This window comes from Podarcis bocagei (assembly GCF_964188305.1).
Source record: "Podarcis bocagei genome assembly, chromosome: 5".
Lineage (NCBI taxonomy): Eukaryota > Metazoa > Chordata > Lepidosauria > Squamata > Lacertidae > Podarcis > Podarcis bocagei.
In genome coordinates, this window is record NC_138129.1 from 33,099,039 (window position 1) to 33,118,518 (window position 19,480).

Below are 19,480 nucleotides of genomic sequence, written 5' to 3' on the forward strand. Positions count from 1 at the left end.
CAGACCACCTGCTAGCCTTACCATTACATCCTTTCTTTGCTTCTCTGTACTCTCAAGAGTCTTCTCCAAAGCAGTCACCTTCCCATGCAAAGTCACATTCTCTTCTTTGAAAGCAATGACCTCTGCCTTCAAGGCAGACTCTAGGGAGCCTCGTCTGCCTTCTTTCACATTTTTTTCTGAAATGGAGAATGTAAGAAGAAGAGCATTTTTTTTGTTTTTGGCACCAGTGAAAGAACTACCTCTTCCTCCAGACTTTTGGTGAAGATAGAGGTCATTATTTTGAGACTTACATATTCTTATATGACAATGAATAGATTAAAGTGAGCATACTTGAATACTTTTAATGCTGCTTAATGTTTTATTGGTTCAATTTTATGGTGTGCACCTGCTTTTTACTATGTAATGCACCCTGAAAGCACCCGGCAATGAAGTGTGGGATAGAAATGGCATAACTAGACAAAAAAACATAACAAGCTGCAGCTATTTTGAACAGTGACCCCGCCCCCTGCAAGGGGAAACTATATTTTGGAACCGTTTCTCTAAAAAAAACAACACTGTAGATGTCTGGTTTGAAAAAATTAATGTCCTGCAGCTGCTGGATACCTCCCTTTATTCCTTCTTATATTACACCCAAAACTTTCTGCATAAAAGGGTCTCCTTTTGTCTCCAACCCCTGCTATGCATGGCACAGCACGTTTTATTGACATCTAATGTTTTTCATATTGTGGATTTCCCCCAGCTTACACTTTTTGAGCAGACATCTCTACTTCTGGGAGATTTATGACACTTCTGAGGCACCATAGTGAAAATGAGGAGTCTATACCTTCTTGGCTTTGATCTAGCCACTTTTGAAGCTCTTCGGCTTTGGCACTGACGCGGTCTCTTTCTGCTTCCTTTTCACTGAGGTCTTGCTTCAGCTTTTCTGAATTCTTTCTCATCTCATCCTGCAAGAAAAGAAAGGGGTACAATGTATGCTATGCATGTCCAATGAAGAGCACAGTAAAATAAGGAGAAAGACCAGGGACCCCCAAAGACTATGAACAAAACCCCCTTTTCAGGGCCAAACTATATGTCACACAGAGTTCTGTATAAGGTATACTGTAAACCTTTTCTTTGCCAACTAGTTTTTATCTCAAAAATTGCCCCATTTGAACCACTTTTCCTTTTGCAGGAAAAGGTAGAGGTTCCAAAATCTTTTTCTCCTGCAAGAAGAAATTTTGAGATGAAAACTGCCTACTAAGAAAAACACTATTCTAACTCCCCGCCCACAAAATTTCTACTCTAGGTACAGGGTCTACCAACTACTTTTCTTAAAAAATTAAACATAAAAAGCATTAGGGGAACGTTACATAAAACTGTGTATCATATAGTTTGGCCCCCAGTAGCATCTTAGGGCCAAGTCAGCAGTAAAAAGTTGTGTAGAACTTGGAATTTTCTCCACCTGAAACCCTGGAGAGCTCCTGATAGTCATTGTAGACAATATTGATCTGGATAAACCTATGGTGTGACTCTGCATATGACAGCTTCCTACGTTCCTAAAATTATCTTCTCTCCACAGCTAATGGCACTACGGCAAAATCCCAATACATTGAGACCTAAGCAGTTGCCTTAGTTGCTTTAGAAGACAGAGTCGTCAGTCTTTGTTGGACACAGTTTTGTCACTTTGATAGGAAAATGCATTGTGAGTTCCTGCATATCCAGCCGTTAACTAGTTGTACTAAAAAAAGCAAAGTTTACAGAAAAGACAGATGTTAGCTGAATCACAGAGCAACAAGTTTTGCTAAGCTCAGAATTTTTTAGTAGAAGCAGCAGCAGAAAATTCAGATAGACAGAACCACATAGAACCATTAGTATGACAGAGAACAGACATGGCATATATTATTATATTAAGCAAACTGAAGATTCATTTGCTAAACACAACAAGCGAAAGTAAATTCAATACAATGGTACATCCTGATAATTATTACTATAGTGCTTAATTCAGCCTTGGGTAACCTAGTGTTCTCCATATGTTCTGGATGACAACCATCAGCTGGTTGAGACTGATGGGAGTTGTAACCAAAACGTCTGCAGAGCACCAGATTGACCAAGGCTGACTTAATGTATACTAGTCACCACATGGAGGATTAATAGTAAGGCTGAAACTACATGCTTTTTATTTTTATTTTAATCCATGGGAAATGTATTTATGTTTCAAAAGTTTACTATATCCTTTTAAGCTTGGATGCCAAGAAAGGACAGTGATTTTTTTTTTTAAGGAAGTGAAACAATTACCCGCTCTAGGCGAGTCTGCCAGAGTTCTTGCCGCAGGTCCTGAATAGCTTCTGCCACTCTCTCCACTGTAAGCTCAGCAGAAAGGTCCTTCAGCTGAGATAAAGACAGTCCCGTCCCATTATCCTGTTCTGAAGAAATAAACCTCATCTGTAACAGCGTCTAGCTGAAGGGTTGTTAGGCAAGATATAGAAAATTCTAGGATTATTTTTCACTGAAGGCAGAACTAGATGTTGCAAGAGATATGGAGCTGCTGCTACTGTTCACTTTTTCTTGTAATGCAAGAACTCTTCAGTGCAAGATAAGGGTGGGAAGATGGAAGAGATGCATGACATAGTACCAATAATGTATGGCACTGCATATTCCAAGAAAAATGTAGCAAAAAGACACAGAGGATTCCTATTTACTGTATATTTGTAGTGTCCCCGAGCACACTTCTGGGGTGGGGAGATCCACATGACCTTGTGCTTGAATTGTATGCATTCCAGTCCATCTGCCCCCTACCCTGTCACCCTTGTTAAAGCAGTTTCTCCCTAACTTGGAAGAATCGAAGTATTACTGTTAAGTCCAGTATAAATGCGAAAACGCTGAAGATGCGGGCTGGCTGTTTCAGAGCAAAGCTATTCCATTTTTGAATGTAGTTTCTGACACATCATATGGCATTTATTGAGGTGAGCTCTATAGCCACTTCTGCCTGGTTCCAGTTTGGCACATCTGAGCCATTTTATTTCCAGAACAGCCACATCTGTTGCTTTTACTTTGAAAGGAAGGAGAAAGAGATGGCAATTCTGCTGTGCATAAGCTGGGCTTGTTGACAAGGTGCAAGTCCCATTCAGTTATTATTAAAAAAAAGCCCAACTCTGCAGGTGCAGAAAGAGAGATGTACTACGAAATGTATGGGCAATTGTACAACTGTATGACAAACATTTCCTGTGGCTGGACAATTACAAAAATCAGACCCTGCTCCATACTTTCTGTGCATGCTCAGTGAGGTGCAGTAGTGAGCAAGAATCACCAAGAACAAGATAGGCACTTTCAGATATGCACCACCTACTGATGCGGATGGAATACCATAGGTGTAAAAACAAAAACTTTGGAAAGGTGGGGGTGGTGCCACGCTACCCTGTATTCTGACAAAAGTGGAATGAGAAGGGAAAGAAATCAGCAGAGGGGTTCCATGTGGAAGTACCCACAAAGCAACAGCTTCATAGCTCTTGAAAAGTTTGACCTCACAGGGTAATTATCATACCCAGTGCATTATCTACACAGTCCACAAGATGTCAGGGCTGTCACACAAACAGGAATCCAAGGTATCAGTGTAATTTGTAGCTAGGCCCAAGACTTGTCACTATGACTTATTTTCAGCAATATTCCACAGAAAAATGATAGTGTTCCCATCCCATCTAATCTACACACCTTGGCCAGTCTCACCACCCCAATCTTCTGTGTCTGATTCAACTCTCAGGACACAGTTGACACTGCCCTGTCATTTGATGGTTCTTAACTGTTTGGCACAGTTGAGTTTTCCTTCTACACAAAACCTTGTACCATCCCTACAAGGAAGTGGCCTCAAGACTTTTGGTGCTATCAGTCAGCTCTGCCTCCAACAGCAGCCTGTTCTTTCCACTGGGCTATCCCAACTAATCTCAGGAAAGATCAATTCCATCCTGTATACCTGAGACAGCCAATAGCTTGACATGTGCCACATGCTGGCAGGGGCTGCTTAAATAAGCAATTTATACCACTGCTATTGAAAGGAGCAAGGTGTCACTCACTATCTTAGCTTTAGGCAAAGATGGCAACATTAGGGCACTTTGCCACTCCATTTGAAGTTGAATCAATGTGAAAAGGTGTGCCATTTCAAGACATCATATTAGAAAATAAATAATAAGCACCAAAGCACACACAAAAAGGTACCTTCCCCTATTGCAGAGTTCTGGCTCTGTCACATGTTCAACAATTTACTTGCAAAGGACATAATACTAGTCCACTTATTAGACTCACCTCTTGCACTGAACAATGAGCTTCGAATAGCTTTGTCTCCTCTCCCTCCATGCTCCAGCTTTGCCTCGGGACTTTTGCACAGCATGTACTGCAGAACCGAGTGTAGCTTAGTCAAGTGAGACTGTGCCTCCCAACGGGCAGAACAAGCACGCTGACATTCCGATGCCAATGCCACTGCCCGACTCTCTGTGCTGCTCAGGCTCAGGCGGAGCTGAGATACTTCAGCTTCCAGCATTTTCATGGAGTCCTTCAAAGACTGCTCACTAGCACGGGACTCTTCCAGGTTCCGGGCGAGCTGCTCCTTATGAGCTACCAAGGCAGCCTCCTTCTCTAGCAGAATTTCCCTGAGGGATTGTATCTGGGGGAAAACAACACAGCTTGCAATGATTTTGTAATGGTGGACTAGAATGCAAAGAAGTTAGCACCGGGTGAATAATCAACCAAACAAAGAAGAGAAGCCAGTGTGTTATGGAAAAGAAGCCATGTTTGGGAGGGGGGCTATATAACAGAAACACCATGTGAAGCAGATGGGGGCTGGCAGTAGGGCAGAAAAATAAAAAGCAGCATTGCACCCTGTATTGAGTTTTTTTCAGGTAATACCTGTCTAGTGAGCTCCTGCTCTTCTCGGCTATGCTCAGCAAGCAGCTGCTCTGCTTGCTGTAGTGCAGTATTCAATTTGGTGACTTCACCCTGGTGAGCACTATCACTGTCTTGCAGTCTCTTGAGCCTGAGTTCCTTCTCCTCCAAGGATGCAGCCAAACTGAAACCGGAAAAAAGCAGGACTTCTATTACAGAATGAAAAAAAAAAACCAACCCGATGCAAGCAACTACAAGACTTGGCTTTTCACCTTGGTTCTCTTACATGACACACTTATGAAAGACTTGGCTATGGCAAACAGTGTGCCAACATATGTGCACAAGACACTGCAATTATTAAAAAATAAATAAATGATAATCTCAAGTGCAGACTATATATCTTTTATGTATAATTTCTATGTAATGGGACAAAAAGGGGATTTAAGTGAAAAGGAGGCATTCCAGTTACAATCTTCATAAATGGGGTGGAGAGCTGGGGCATAGTGTTGGGGGGGGGCTGGGGACAATGGCCCTGGGTGCATTTTTCTGGGGGGTGCTGCTCACACCGCCCTGTCAGCCCTGCACTCCTTTGTGAGGCTGGGATATGATTCACCAGGCAAGCCATTCAGATCAGATCCCTGAATCGCAATGCAGCTCAGAGCTGGCAGGGTGGTGTGAGAAAGACACAACCGCCGTGCATTATTTGATCCCAGCCAAGGTTGGGGTTTTAGGAGGACCCCTTTTTGCCAAAAGTTCCAGATCAGGCAATCTGAAGTGAGTAGACAATTAATGCCCAGTATTTCTCCAAGAGAAGCTTTGAAAAGTGCAGTTTCTGAAAATTTATGTCTACATACCTAACTGTTTAGACACCGGGTGTGTGGAGGTGAGATAGCTATTTGAGACAATTAGTCCACCCATAAATTATGACAGTTGGGCTCACCTGGTGTGTTTCTGCTCCAAAGCATGCAATGCTACTTTAAGATCTGAATTCTGACGTTCAATTTCCTCCCACTGAGTCTGTTCCTTCTTCATCTTCTGTAGAGCAGTGCTCTGCTGTTCCATCTCCTCCTGCTTTGCCTGCAGCTCCATGGTCCGACATTGCAACTCCTCTTGCCGGGTATGGAGAAGGGCCTGCAAATCTGAATTCTGATGTTCAACTTTCTCTTTCCAACTCTGCAACTCTAAATAACGTTGTTCTGCCTCCTCCCAATGGTTTTGACGCACCACACTCTCATGTTCCGCTTCCTCCTGCTGTCTCTGGAGCACAGCCTTCAGCTGCGCATTCTGACGTTCTACCTCCTCTTTTTGGTGCTGCAGCTCTATGTTCTGATTTTGCAGTTGCTTATTTTGACATTTTGCCTCCTCCCACTGCCTCTGGAGTGCAGAATGCTGCTCTGAACTCTGGCGCTTTGCCTTCTCCCACTGGCTCTGCTCCCTTTCCAGGGCCTGAACTGTGGCACGTTGGTGCTCAATTTCTTCCTGCTTGCTTTGCAGCTCTCTGTTCAGATGCTGTTCTTCCTCCCATTGACTTTGCAGCATATTATGCAGTTCTGTGGTTCTGTGCTCCATCTCTTCTTTCTGATTCTGCAGCTCCATGTTTTGATGTTCTCTCTCTTCTCGAAGTTTTCTTTCTGCTTCCATCATCTTCTGGAGGTGTGCAACTTCCAATGCTTTCTGTCTGGACAACTCTTGTATGTCACTTAAATGCTGCTGAGCCTCCTGGCTAATCAAACGGCAAGAATCTTTTTCTGTCAGTAGTTGTGACTGCAACTCTTGTACCTAGAAAGAGACAGGAGAACAGCAAAGATGCAGCAGTTACAGTATCCACTTATTTTAGTACACATGAGGAGATAATATAGATACAAGCATCTTATTTCAAGAAACAGAGTTTCATGTCAATTCAAACATCCACTTTAACAGAATGCAGTTTTTTATTTGCTTCATAAACCAAGCCAGACTTTTTTATAAGCATGATAGAGACATTGCCCCATTTGAGTAACATGAAAGAAACAGAATACATTTTTAGCATGCCTATGACTTCTTATACAGAACCAAACACATAGCTTTTCTTGGAGTATTGCATCAAAATTTTTCCAAAACTGTTTCAAATAATGGCTTTTTGGTTTCCTTAGTACTTCAAGTAATTTTCCACGATGGTTTGGGAAAGGTTCCCATAACTTAGTTTTACCCCACAAAGAGATTTCCATTTCTACTTGTTGAAGCAGCTTGTGAAAAACCACATATTTGGCACTGAACGAAATGCTTAGAACATAGTTTTAAGTAAAATCACCTGACTTTGCAAAGAGTCTCGTTGTTTACGGAGAAAGTTGATTTCTTCTTTGAGAGACTTGAGCTCCTCCTTGTACTCCTTTTCTAGTGCTTCTATAGTACTTTGGGCCTCCTTCAGCTTAGCTTCCAAACCTTGCAAAGTATCCTGCACTCCCCACCCGGCCAAAAAAGTTGAGTTATTTTCCAAGGTTCAGGTTTGAGAACTATTTTATAATGTGCAATTATAATACATGTACAGCAACTGCTGTACAAGAAAAAATGATCTACATCTCACAACAGTCAGGCCACAAATCTTGTGGGATGAAGACTTAATACTTCAGTCAAAAATCAATAAATGACAGTAAGAAGATGAACAATTATGAAGCAGACATAAAATGCAAATTTCAGTATAGCATATTAACAATCATACCAAGTATCTAGGGGAAATGTAGGGCATAATTAAGGATTATACTCTACAAAGAGAAATGGGGTTCATGAGGAGCATGCAATGAAAGATAAAATCTTTGCACTGACATCAAAATGAACTCTAAAAAAAGAACAAGGTGGCGGATTTTGGATATATCTTACTCAAATTATACTGGAAAAATGGAGGGCAGAACAAGAAAAAGCTGCAAGTAGCTTCATTTATGGTTTTGTCTAAAACCATTTGGATAAACTTTTGTGTAAGGATTTCATAAATGCCTTAGTTACCAAACGTAAGCCAAAATTTGATAGGTGCTAATAAGATGCAATTTTGCACTAGAATTAGAACCCATCTCCTTGCTTTCAGTTCTATCACATGTCACAACTTTGGAAAAATGCAGGAACTGTCTGAACCTTAATTAACAGGCATTCAACAAGCAGTTCTTCAAAAATGAAGCATTATCAAATGTGGTTGGGTTGGGCAAGAGTTCTGAAATCAATTCTATGCATATAGTCCTAGGAAAACCTTTCACACACCATGTAATTGGTCTAAACTATCCATTCATTGAGCCAACTTTCTATCATATTAATATGCTTTATTTCATATTTGCGTCATAGCTTTCTGCTGGATTCTTGGTAGATGTCATAAGCTTTTCTGCTCTGGTCTACTCCTACCTGCTCCCTCTCTTGGTTCTTCTTTATTTCCTGACGGAGATAATCTAGCTGCTGGCAAGTACTAGTGAGTTCCTGTTTTGTTTGGAGGTGAAGCTCTTGTAATGATTTCTTCTCATTCTCATTTTCTAGCAGCACCTAGATATTAGCAAGCAGAGAATTTAAAACATTCCAGCTGAACTCCTAACTGATCAAAAGATTGGAGCAGGTCCCCTGGGAGGAAAGATTACAGAAAATGGGGGCTTTTTAGTTAGAGAAAAGGTGAATAATGATGACATGCTATAGATGCATAAAATTATGCATGGTGCAGTATAAATGGATAGAGAAAAGCTTTTTTCCTTCTCACATAATACCTAAAATACATCATTTCTCATACAACACCTAAGCAATCCATATAATACCTTTAGGCATGGACATAGCTAAGGGGAGCAGTTGCCTCCCTCTAACAAGTAAATCAATAAAAAAATACTTAACTATCTGAGGTTATCCCCCAACATAAAGCCTGCCTCCCCAACATAAAACCTGACGACACCCATGCTTTTAGGATACCTAAAAGATCGTCTCATCCCTTATATACAAAATCCAATCACTATGCTCTGCGGGAGACAGCTTCCTGCAGATACCATTCCATCACAAGGTTCCAAAAGAGAAAGGCAGGAGTGGGGGGATGTCTCTAGGTCAAAAGCACCTATCAAACTTTACCTCTTGCTTGGCATTTTCAGCCTTAATGAGCTCGTCTTCCATATGTGTTTTTACAGCAACGACCTCCTGTTGTAGTTCCAGCAGCTTCCTCTCATAGACACTTTCACTCTCTTCCTTTTCCTTGACTATGCGCTCCAACACCTGCTCCAGTTCTAAACGGTGGCGTTCTCGTTCACCTTCCTGGAAGCATTTCAGCCAATTCCAATAAATGAACAAAAAGAAAGGAAAAAACAGTCTCGCTTCTAGCCACTGATGTAACGTTTACTACTTACCTTAGCAGATGCTGTGTATAGTGTTATGAGTTTTGCTTCTGGGAAGGATATTTATCACACTTTGCTCTGAGAGTAATAATTATCACCTATGGGTACTAAATGAAGGTTTCCTATTAGTCACTGGCCTATGGAACTGGCAGACTGTTCAACTGGAATGCCAGTCCTCCTTTCTCTGTGCGGCCATGCCAAAAGGGTGACTGTTTACAAACAGGATCTGCTTGAGCTCCTAGGGGTTTCAAAGACTGGGAAATTTGGTGCTCGTGGCTGCAGACATCAGCTGCTGTTCTCCTAACCACTGGATGTGGCATAAGCTATGCCAGAGGCACTGTGAGCTCTTCTTGGCAGCATTTTGTGCCTTTTATGTGTGTGTATGAGGTGGGGAACATGGAATGGATTAAGTAATATCATGCTTTTTCCAGTTTCCAAATGTTACTTGGTGCTTTCCAAGCCTAGCTAATATGAAAGAGTCATGAGTAACATTGCAATAGATGGGTGTGGAGAGATGTTAGGGACTTTGTTGCAACAGAATATTTTCTCCACTTTCTGCTGCTGTTATATGTTTGGTGTTGAGGAAAGCTAGAATACAAAATAGCTAGGCGCCTGTTTAAGGTTGGATGTAGCGGAAGCCAAATTAGTTGTACCACAAGGTTGCCAGGCACAGATTTTTCCTGAACTGATCAATGCCAGAAGACTGGGAGATTTTAGACTAAAGTAAAAATTATATGCAACAATAATACAAGCACCTCATGAATTTGTTTTATATTGAAAAACACACTAGAAGTAAAAAACAACAACAACAAAGAGTAAAAATTTTGGGCAACGTTTTTAATGTGACATATCATGCAACTGGAGGCACAAATGCACACTCACAACTACTCCAGATCCATTTAACAAGGCAGCATACTATTATAGCCATAACACTAACTACGATGTAGTGGATAGTATAAGGAAGCTATCCACCCCACCCCTCCATTCACTACAACATGGCCTATGTGCATGTCAGGTATTCAGAGCTCTTCACACACTTTAATAGCATTATATCACTAATATTTTATCAGCTAAGGCAGAGAGAGCATCCTGATGCAGATGTATAAGAGAACCAGAGTTTAGAGATCAAGACACTGGACCATTATGTGTACAAAACACCTCTCTGCACCCTCTGCTAAGGTTTGCTGCAACGGGAAATTCCTGGCAATCTAAGGTAAGATTCTTATTTCTGTGTCCATCAAAACCTGGCTTCCCCACCTTTCTTCCCCCTGCATCTGTCCCACACCAATTCTACTCCAGAGTGTTGGGGGTTCGCAGAACAGATTTAGAGAGTGCACAGGGGGAGGAGAGGGGGGAGCACTTGATTGTGCACAGAGAAATCCTTGAGCTGACAAACAATTCACCTTAGCATTATGCTGAAAACAACCCATCCGAAGCAAGGTAGTTTAAAAGACTAATAGTTTAATTAGTACAAGGCATAACAGTTGAATGGAAAAGTAAGTCTTGGTAATCATCTGGCATTTTGAGCCACTTTATTAATTCTATCTTCTGCTCAATTTCCCACCCCCCCAAAAAAATATATATATATCATGAATTAAAGAGGTGACCATATGGTTGCTTACCAACTCTTGACGTAGTGTATTAACTTCCTCCTTATGTACAATTTGACAGTGGTCAAGCATTTCTTGGTACTTCTGCTCGGCCTGCAAGAGCTGTTGTGCTTTTTCTTCCTTTTCTTGCTTAAATTTTGACTTTTCAGCTTCCAGTTCAGTGCAAAGGCATCTCACCTCTCCTGTAAGAATAAACAAAGAGCAGGAGTCAGAATGTATGAGGCATAACAGCTTGTTTGACCACTGGCCTTTTATCACATGAAGGGAGGGTGCTCTGTTGATACTACCTTTTGCTGGAAGCCTTTGAAAACATCTTACCCTGTATCACTTCTTTGGCCTGGTTGATTGCCTGGATTTTCATTTCCAGTTGACCCTTGGTAACTTCCAGGTCAGACACCTGCAGCTGAGCTTGAAGGAGGCTTGATTCCAGAAGATCCTTCGTTGATCTACAAATTACATATACAGAATTTGTGGGACTTTAATCTCTTGCTCATGACATGATAAATGTAATCCCAGCAAAGCCAGTTTGAGTACCCTGGAAACACTATGAACAAAAGGAGGTCATTCATTTGTAGCAGTGCACCAGTCAGTCTCTAAATATACAGACAATAAGGACAACAATCACAGGCCATTTGTCATGCTGATACAAGAAACAATGTCTGGAAGAACAGAAATACTATTAAGTATAAGTTTTGCAGCTTTATGGAAAACAGACCTGTCAAACTGTGTACAGGATTTCAAACTTGGGCTTGACTTAAACATTTTTCCTGTTGTGCATTTGTTGAATTTCTTTCTGCAGATGTGGAACTACTTCTGCCACATGGTTGAACAGCCAAGACACAAAAAGCTGCATAGTCCTCTGATGGAAAGTCATCTCTCAGAATCCAGAGCTACAATGATTGCATTAAATAATTATTCAAATAGGCAAGGTTCTTCCATTCGTCAGCCTCTTACCTGTACTCTGCCACTTGCTCTGAAAAACTCCACCTCTCTCGTTCAACAGCCCCTAGTCGTACTTCCAATGCGGCTTTCTCACGCATTAATGATTCCTTTTCTTTGGACGTCTTGGCCAGCACCTCTCCAAGACGACTTGACTCCTGATGTGCATGCTCCAAATCAGTACTAGATGTCTCATGCTGGTGATGAGCCTATGAAGGAGAAAGAAAATCAATTTATAGCAAAAGGCAAAGCTCTGTCACTCTAAGCAATAATGCACTGTAAAAAGAAATAGATCTATAGCTTCTTTTGAAGGACAGAAAATTGTTGTCACAGAAGAGATGGACCTGCCTAACTGCACATTACAAAGAAAAATGGATCTGTTACAGATGGACTGCTATGGAGAAGTTTGATTATCTATACACAGGAGAGAACCAGAGTACAAAATATATAATTGCCTGAAGGCCACCGCACTTAATGTTTTACTGTGACACTTCACCGGTGGCCAGATTTTAGAAAGAATGTGTATTGGAAAAGAAGAAAATCTAGATGAGTATTACAATGGCTGCAAAACATACTTTACCCAGAAACACTTATGGAGTACAAATAAGATTGAAAAGATTGTCTTATGCAAGAATAGTAAAATGAACTTTGTGATGAGCAGCACTAGCTACTGAAAAGATTCCTAGAATCATAGAATTGTAGAGTTGGAATCATCTAGTCCAACCCCCTGCAATGCAGGAATATGCAGCTGTCACATATGGAGATTAAACCTGCAACCTTGGTGTTATCAGCACCACCTTCAAACTAACTGAGCTATTCACTGTTCAAGCAGAATTCCATAATCTAACTGAACCCAACTTCAGAAGCACAACACTGCTGCTGCCCAATGTCCATGCAGGATAACTCAAGTCTGCTGCTAACACTCACCTGGCTCAGCTTCTCACAAGTCTCTTTCTGTTCATCTCTTAGTACTTTTAACTCTTCCTGTAAACTTTCCTGCATTCCCTCAGCCTTGTGTAGCAACTGCTGTAACCGAGTCTTGTCTGCACTTAGTTCCTCATTTGTTCTCGCCAGCTGGTTGAGCTGTTTCTGTGAAGAGCTCCTTAGTCTTTCCAGGTGATCAACTTTGTCCAAAAGTGCCTGTTTTTCCTGCTCCATCTACATTTAAGGAAATGGAAGCAACTGATAAAAGAGCAGCCTTCAATGGGCATATTCTGGTATAAAGACCAGAGGTACCCCTTTGTCTGGAAAAGCTATACAACAAACTTCTCCCACAATTGGATGGTAAACGCTCAAATCATTCACTTCATCAGTATCACAGAAATTTGCAAACAAGGAACAAATTCATTAACCTTGTTTTAAAATGTTTTATAGCTTATAAATCTATCGTTAATTTTTAAACATCAAAATCTTCCAATTTGAAGACTAGATGGGAAAGACTTAAAAGAAATTTATTATGTTTTATGGGAAAGAATGTGAGAAAATATTTCCTTTTTGAGCTAATTCTGCTCGTGTACGAGAAAACATCTTAAAGCTAACCCACAGATGGTACCAGCACTCCACGTTACTAAGTAAAATATGCAAAAATACCTTTCTACAATGTTGGAGAAACTGTGGGGATAAAGGAACATTTATACACATGTGGTGAAAATGCCACAGATTAAAAACTTCTAGTTAAGGGTATTTTAGGAAATGGAACAAATTACTTTTAAATTGATTAGATGTGAAAATGGCACTATTTCAATATCTGCAGCTGAAGCAAATTATATTTGATACAGAGACTTAATTATGCATATTATAACTGCAGCACTTCTTGCTCTTGCAAGGCACTGGAGGATATCGAATGCAAACATATGAAATTTGGTATGCTTATTGTTTGGGCCTTTATCTTGATGGGAAGGTTGAGAGATAAAGTACAAGAAAGAAGACAACACAAGAATCTACAAAAGTTTTACAAAATGTGGTCCACTTTTACTTCATTTGCAATGAAGAAAAAACATGTGTATAGGCCATGGGAACTTGTGGAACAACATTTTTTAAATTGACAGCTATTGAATTTATGTTTCAGTTTATTACTACTAATAAAGCTGGACATAGTTGGGGTTGTTATGGGGGGAACTGTAATTGATTGTATGATTGTTTCTATATTCAAAATTTATTAATTCTTTTTTTTAAACAGCAGCCTTCCTTTCCCCCGTTCTGAATAAAATGCAACCTAGGTAAAGGTAAAGGGACCCCAGTCGTAAGTCCAGTCATCTCGCGTTATTGGCGGAGGGAGCTGGCGTTTGTCCACAGACAGCTTCCGGGTCATGTGGCCAGCATGACTAAGCCGCTTCTGGCGAACCAGAACAGCACACAGAAACGCCGTTTACCTTCCCACTGGAGCGGTACCTATTTATCTACTTGCACTTTGACGTGCTTTCGAACTGCTAAAAATGCAACCTACATATTAGCAAATTACTTACATATATTTTGTAGGCTGCACAGAATAAGAATAGTTCAGCTGCAACAGTCTTCTTACCTTCAAGAGAAGTTGATTCAAACTCACTTTGTCCAATGCTAGAGCTTCATTAAGGGCACTCATCTTTGCAACTGCATCATGAAGGTGAGCAGTTTCTGCTTTTAGCTTATTGTGTGCACCAGTTAACTTTGCAAAGGACTGCTCAGCCTTGTGGACCCAAAAACACAAAACAAAGAAATACCAGTCAATAAAAGCAGAATAAGACTTGCCCCTAACTTTGTTAACTTAAAATAAACCATATTTTATCATGCTGTCCAAATGGACTTTCCTGCAGCAACCTCTTGCACTCCCTAAAAGGTTGTCCCTGAAGGTGAGGAGACACCTCCGCCCAAACAGTATGCAGGGCTTACAGCTGGATATTTCAGATTCCCCATTGAGGAAAGTCAAATGCCTCCCACTCACCAAAGATCAAAGATTCACTCTCTGAAGCCATTCAAGGCAATGTGTTGTGTCTTGTATTAGTCACAGTTAGAATACAGCCTTTGAAATTAATGGACATAGCTAACTTAGAACAATTAATTTCAATGGCAGCACTCGAGTAAAACTTAAGATACATACATATTTTTTAAGATAACTTCTATCCTCAATGCCTCCCTGTGGCATGGAACCTTCATTGAGGGTTCTAATGGGGAAAAGACTAGATTAATATCTGTTGGATTATTTAGAATATACCCTCTTAATCTTCCATTATGTCACTGGTTTTCCATCAGTATGTCTCCTTTTCTTCCTTAAATAGAAACCCAACGACTTTACTAATGTATGAGTATGTAGCTTAAATGCCATGAAAAAACCACTATTCTGATTGATCATGAAAAAACCAATCCAAATGTGTATGTTTGTGTTTTTTAAAAAAAAATCTCTGAGCCAGTCACAAGGATCACATGCTTGTGTCAGAAACACGTTCCAATTGCCAGATATATATATATTTCTTTTTTTAGTACAACCAGAACACTTCTGAGTAGAAATCTTTAGCACCATTTTACTTAGACTGGAACTAGACATTACACATTATTTGTTGAACTTCCTCCTTTTTTCTTTTCTTTTCAAAATCAAATGCAGTCCAAGAAGTTCTGACTTTCAGTGGAAGAATGGCTGCAATGGAGGCAGGCAGGAGAGAAGAAGGAAAGTTGCAGCTGTTCCTGTTTTTAGCCTCCCAAAATTAATCAAAGGTAAGTTATAAAGAATTGCCCCAGATGCATAAATTTAAGCCATATAGCCAATATACATGCACTAATGTCAAATGCTGCTACAATGTTGTTTCTCCATAACTGTCCTTCACAGGCTTTACTAAACCATGGGCAAAGAGATGGGAGCATGTGGTGGCCAGGAAACATGGAAACTTGCTGTGGGAACTGGATTTGCAGCTCAGCCTCTTGCCCAGAACAGGACAATACCAGAATTTTGATTTTGATTTTTTTTTGTAAACTCTACTGTTATGCTCACTGACCACCACTTTACAGCAGTTTAATGAACATGCCAGTGTCTGTCTACAGTGAGTGTCTGTGTAGTTTCCTGTTTAAATTCAAGAGTGTGTTTGGCTATTACTAGGAAAAGAAAATAACTGTACCTGCTCCAGTGCTGTAGCAAGTTCATGTTTTTCTTGTTTCACCAGTTCTCCATCAAGGTGAGATTTTTCCAGTGCTTCTTTCATGGCTACCAACTCACTCTTTAACAATGAATGCTTTCCTTCAAGAGCATTCCGGTCTTCCTGACTGAATGAACACATACACTTATTTATTTTAAGTAGTGAAGTACATGAGAGCTCCAAAGCTTAACCGGGGCTGCAAATTTCATTTTCTAACATAAAAATCCTCATACAGCACCATATTTTTTGGGGGGGCAAATTTCACAAATGCTATCCAGAGGGGCTCATTTTTAAAAGTGAAATTGGCAGAGCCCATACACAATCCTGACAAGAGGGTGAAGAAAGTGCAAAGATTCCAAATTTCCACAACCTTCATAAAATGGAGAGGGATTGTTGTAAGAACTGGGTTTGTGAATGCTCTTGCCAGCTTCTCTTTTTCCTGTATTTCCCTAGCAACAAACTTACTGCCCTTTGGGGGGGAAAGACAAAAGGCTCACATATATTCTCTCTCCCGCAGCATCCTTTCCAATTGATGCTGCTGTTCTTCTTTTTGGCCATCCACCATGTCTCCTTTCAGCTGTAGCTCAGTATTGCTTCGGCGCAAGTGCTGGACTTCCTGTTCCAAGACTTCCAGCTGTTGCTGTAATTCTATCTTGGATTTATCCAGGGTGACATGGTCACTGAGAAGAAAAAGTCTTCAGTTAGAGAAAAACAAAAAACAGAGATACACTGCAAAGTTTCATTGCACTTGTTTAGCTACTACTGACTGAGCATCCTCCTTTTCCTATCTGGGCTACTGGAGAATACAGGGAAATGAGGACACCATCACATCTGAAAGGCAGAGTGACTTCTTGAGTACTGTCTCTCTCCAACCTGTGGGTGCAAACTGCCCCAGGCAAACTTTGAAGAGCACAGACCACATATGAAGGTTTATTCACAACTTAAATAGGTGCTTCAAATCCAGAGAGATATTGGGCTGAATCCAGCTAACTGCTACCCATTGGAAAAGCCACGTTTGCCCATTAATTACAATGGGTCTACTCTGAGTAGGACTAGCACTGGAGACAACCTACTGACTTGACAAGAGGAAAGAACACTGCAAGCCAAGAGAAGCATATGGATCTATTTTACAAGTCTTTAAAGATGGGGAAAGCATTACATGTCTGACCTGCGGTAAGTCTCCACCATGGACTGCAGATGCTGAAGTTGGCTAATGAGTGTGTCTTGCTCTCCTTCTAGCTGCTCAAGTTTTTGGCTTAGGAACTTACAGTGGTCTTTCTGCTGCTCTTGTTGCTTCTCCAGGGAGCTGACAGAATTTTGACTAGACAAGAGCTGCTGTCTCAGGTGCTGCAAAATGCGGCAAAATATAATGATTAGGGGGAAAGTGAGAGACTGAAGGGGTATTATATACAGACAGAGGTGGTTAAGAATTAGTCCACAGAGAAGCAGCAGCTGAAGACTGAAGGAATGTTATGTACAGGCAGAGAAAGTTGTAAGGTTGACGTCACCATAAACAGAATTCTGGTGACAGCAGTAGTTCCAGCTTCATGGAAACACACATTCATTACCCAGATCCCAAACCAAGACAGTGACTTAACAAAGACTAAAATTTACAGACCAATTTCATTCTTGAACTGTGATTATAAACTATTTGCTACAATCTTGGCTAGTAGATTGAAAAGGACACTGAGTCAGTTCACAGAGACCAGGCCGACAAATGAAAGACAATATAAGAAATGCAATCAATTTACCTGGAAGTAAGAAATGAAAAACAGGCTGCCCTAATCTTTCTAGATGTGGAGAAAGCTTTTGACAATATTTCATGGTCTTTTGTGATTAAGGTTCTGGAGAAAATGGAAATAGGTAATTCTTTCCTAGCAGGAATTAAAGCAATCTATACTGATCAATCTGCAAATATATTAGTAAACAATATTCTTTCAGATAAATGCCAAATAGAAAAAGAAACGAAACAAGGCTGTCCCCTATTTCCACTGTTGTTTATTATGACATTAGAAATATTGCTTCAGAATGTAAGGAGAAATAGAGAAATTAAAAGTATTGAGGTGGGATGTAGAGACTGTAATTTAAGGGCATTTGCTGATGATGTGGAGTTGACACAAGAACAACCTTTGGAGAGTGTTCCCAAAACATTGGAAGAAAATAAAAGATTTGGAGAAGTGGTGGGTTTCAAGATAAACCCATATAAAACCAAAATGTTGGTCAAAAACATGGATGAGCAGTTGATAAAATTTTTAGAAAGGATGTCTGGTTTAAAAATAAGCAAAAAAATTAAGTGTTTGGAAATTTGGCTGACAAATTCCCAAATTCAACCTATTTGAAAGTAATTATATTTAAATTGTGGAAAGAGGTTAAGAAAGAGTTGGAGATAGGGAAAGTTTCATTCTCCCCCATGTTAGGTAGAATTTCACCCATTAAAATGAATATATTCCCTAGGATCCTGTTTTTATTCTGATCTAATCTGATTGTAAATAATCCAAGCTTCTTCAAAGAATGGAAAAAAAGATATTTCTAAATTCATATGACGGGGAGAAAAGCCAATAATTAAACAAAAAATTCTGATAGATGCAAAAGAAAGAGGAAGCTTTGCCCTGCCAGACCTGCAATTGTATTATGAGGCAGCTTGTTTGAATTGGTTAAAAGAATGAATTGTATTGGGCAATGCAGACATTTTAGATTTAGTAGGCCATGATTAAAATTTAGCTGGCATGCATATCTGGTATGGGAAGGCTAAAATTTATAAGAGTTTCATGAACCACATTCTTAGAAAGAATCTATAGAGTCTGGGAGAAATACAAAAATCTGCTGGAAATAAAAAATTCTTTATAGCTAACTCCCATCGAAGCAATTACAATTAAGAGAGTTAATATGGATAGACAATGGGCGACTTACAGGGAACTGCTGGATTTTACAGGGAGGGAACCCAAACTGAAACCAATGGAAAACTTAAGGAGCCAGGTTACGGATTGGCTACAATATCAACAGACACACAATATGTTTAAATTAGATTAAAAGAATGGATTTCTGGACCAAAGTTCACAATCTGAAAAAGAACTTTTACAAAATAAGGGTAAACGTCTGTCTAAAATGTGTAATTTTTATTAGAATGGGAAACAAAAGACGAGCTTATTAAAATTTCAATGACACAATGGGCAATAGATATAGGACACAATATAGATTTCAACCTCTGGGAGAAACTTCGGGAAAATGATCTGAAATTTATTGCATGTTACTCACTAAAAGAGAAGTATTTATAAATGATCCATAGATAGTGTTTAACTCCAGATAAGTTGGCCAAGATCAGATACATATTGGAAAAGTAAAGAAGTGGAGGGAACCTTTTTTCATATGTGGTAGACATGTAAAAAGGTAAAAAGTTTATTGGGAAATGATTTATAATGAGTTGAAAAAATGTTTAACATTATTTCCGCCCCCCAAAATAGAGTCCTTTTTATTGGGAATAACCCAGACAGAAATTCCAAGGTGTCATAAAAGGTTATTTATGTATGCAACAACTGTGGCCCACGTTCTGTTAGCCCAAAAATGGTAACTGAGCAAGATCCCAACAAAAGAGGATTGGCAACTTTAGTTGATTGAATATGCAGAATTTGCAGATTTAACATATAGAATA

At 40.0% G+C, this 19,480-nt stretch overlaps 1 protein-coding gene across 7 annotated transcripts in view; it reads right to left on the bottom strand.

Annotated features, from left to right (window-relative positions):
* Positions 1-19,480, bottom strand: part of CEP250 (centrosomal protein 250) — a 138,401-nt gene that overhangs the window by 6,765 nt on the left and 112,156 nt on the right. For 6 of the 7 annotated variants that reach the window (XM_081194633.1, XM_081194637.1, XM_081194632.1 and 3 more), the window contains 17 exons: positions 17,000-17,178; positions 16,329-16,511; positions 15,814-15,958; positions 14,247-14,393; positions 12,653-12,883; positions 11,741-11,934; positions 11,105-11,232; positions 10,799-10,968; positions 8,917-9,096; positions 8,218-8,352; positions 7,142-7,285; positions 5,792-6,630; positions 4,876-5,035; positions 4,276-4,633; positions 2,275-2,402; positions 824-944; positions 22-176 (listed from right to left, as the gene is read on the bottom strand). In XM_081194633.1, the coding sequence (XP_081050759.1) occupies positions 22-176; positions 824-944; positions 2,275-2,402; positions 4,276-4,633; positions 4,876-5,035; positions 5,792-6,630; positions 7,142-7,285; positions 8,218-8,352; positions 8,917-9,096; positions 10,799-10,968; positions 11,105-11,232; positions 11,741-11,934; positions 12,653-12,883; positions 14,247-14,393; positions 15,814-15,958; positions 16,329-16,511; positions 17,000-17,178 (3,597 nt within the window). The remainder of the gene's footprint in view (positions 1-21; positions 177-823; positions 945-2,274; positions 2,403-4,275; positions 4,634-4,875; positions 5,036-5,791; positions 6,631-7,141; positions 7,286-8,217; positions 8,353-8,916; positions 9,097-10,798; positions 10,969-11,104; positions 11,233-11,740; positions 11,935-12,652; positions 12,884-14,246; positions 14,394-15,813; positions 15,959-16,328; positions 16,512-16,999; positions 17,179-19,480) is intronic. The other variant, XM_081194638.1, reaches the window with a different exon arrangement.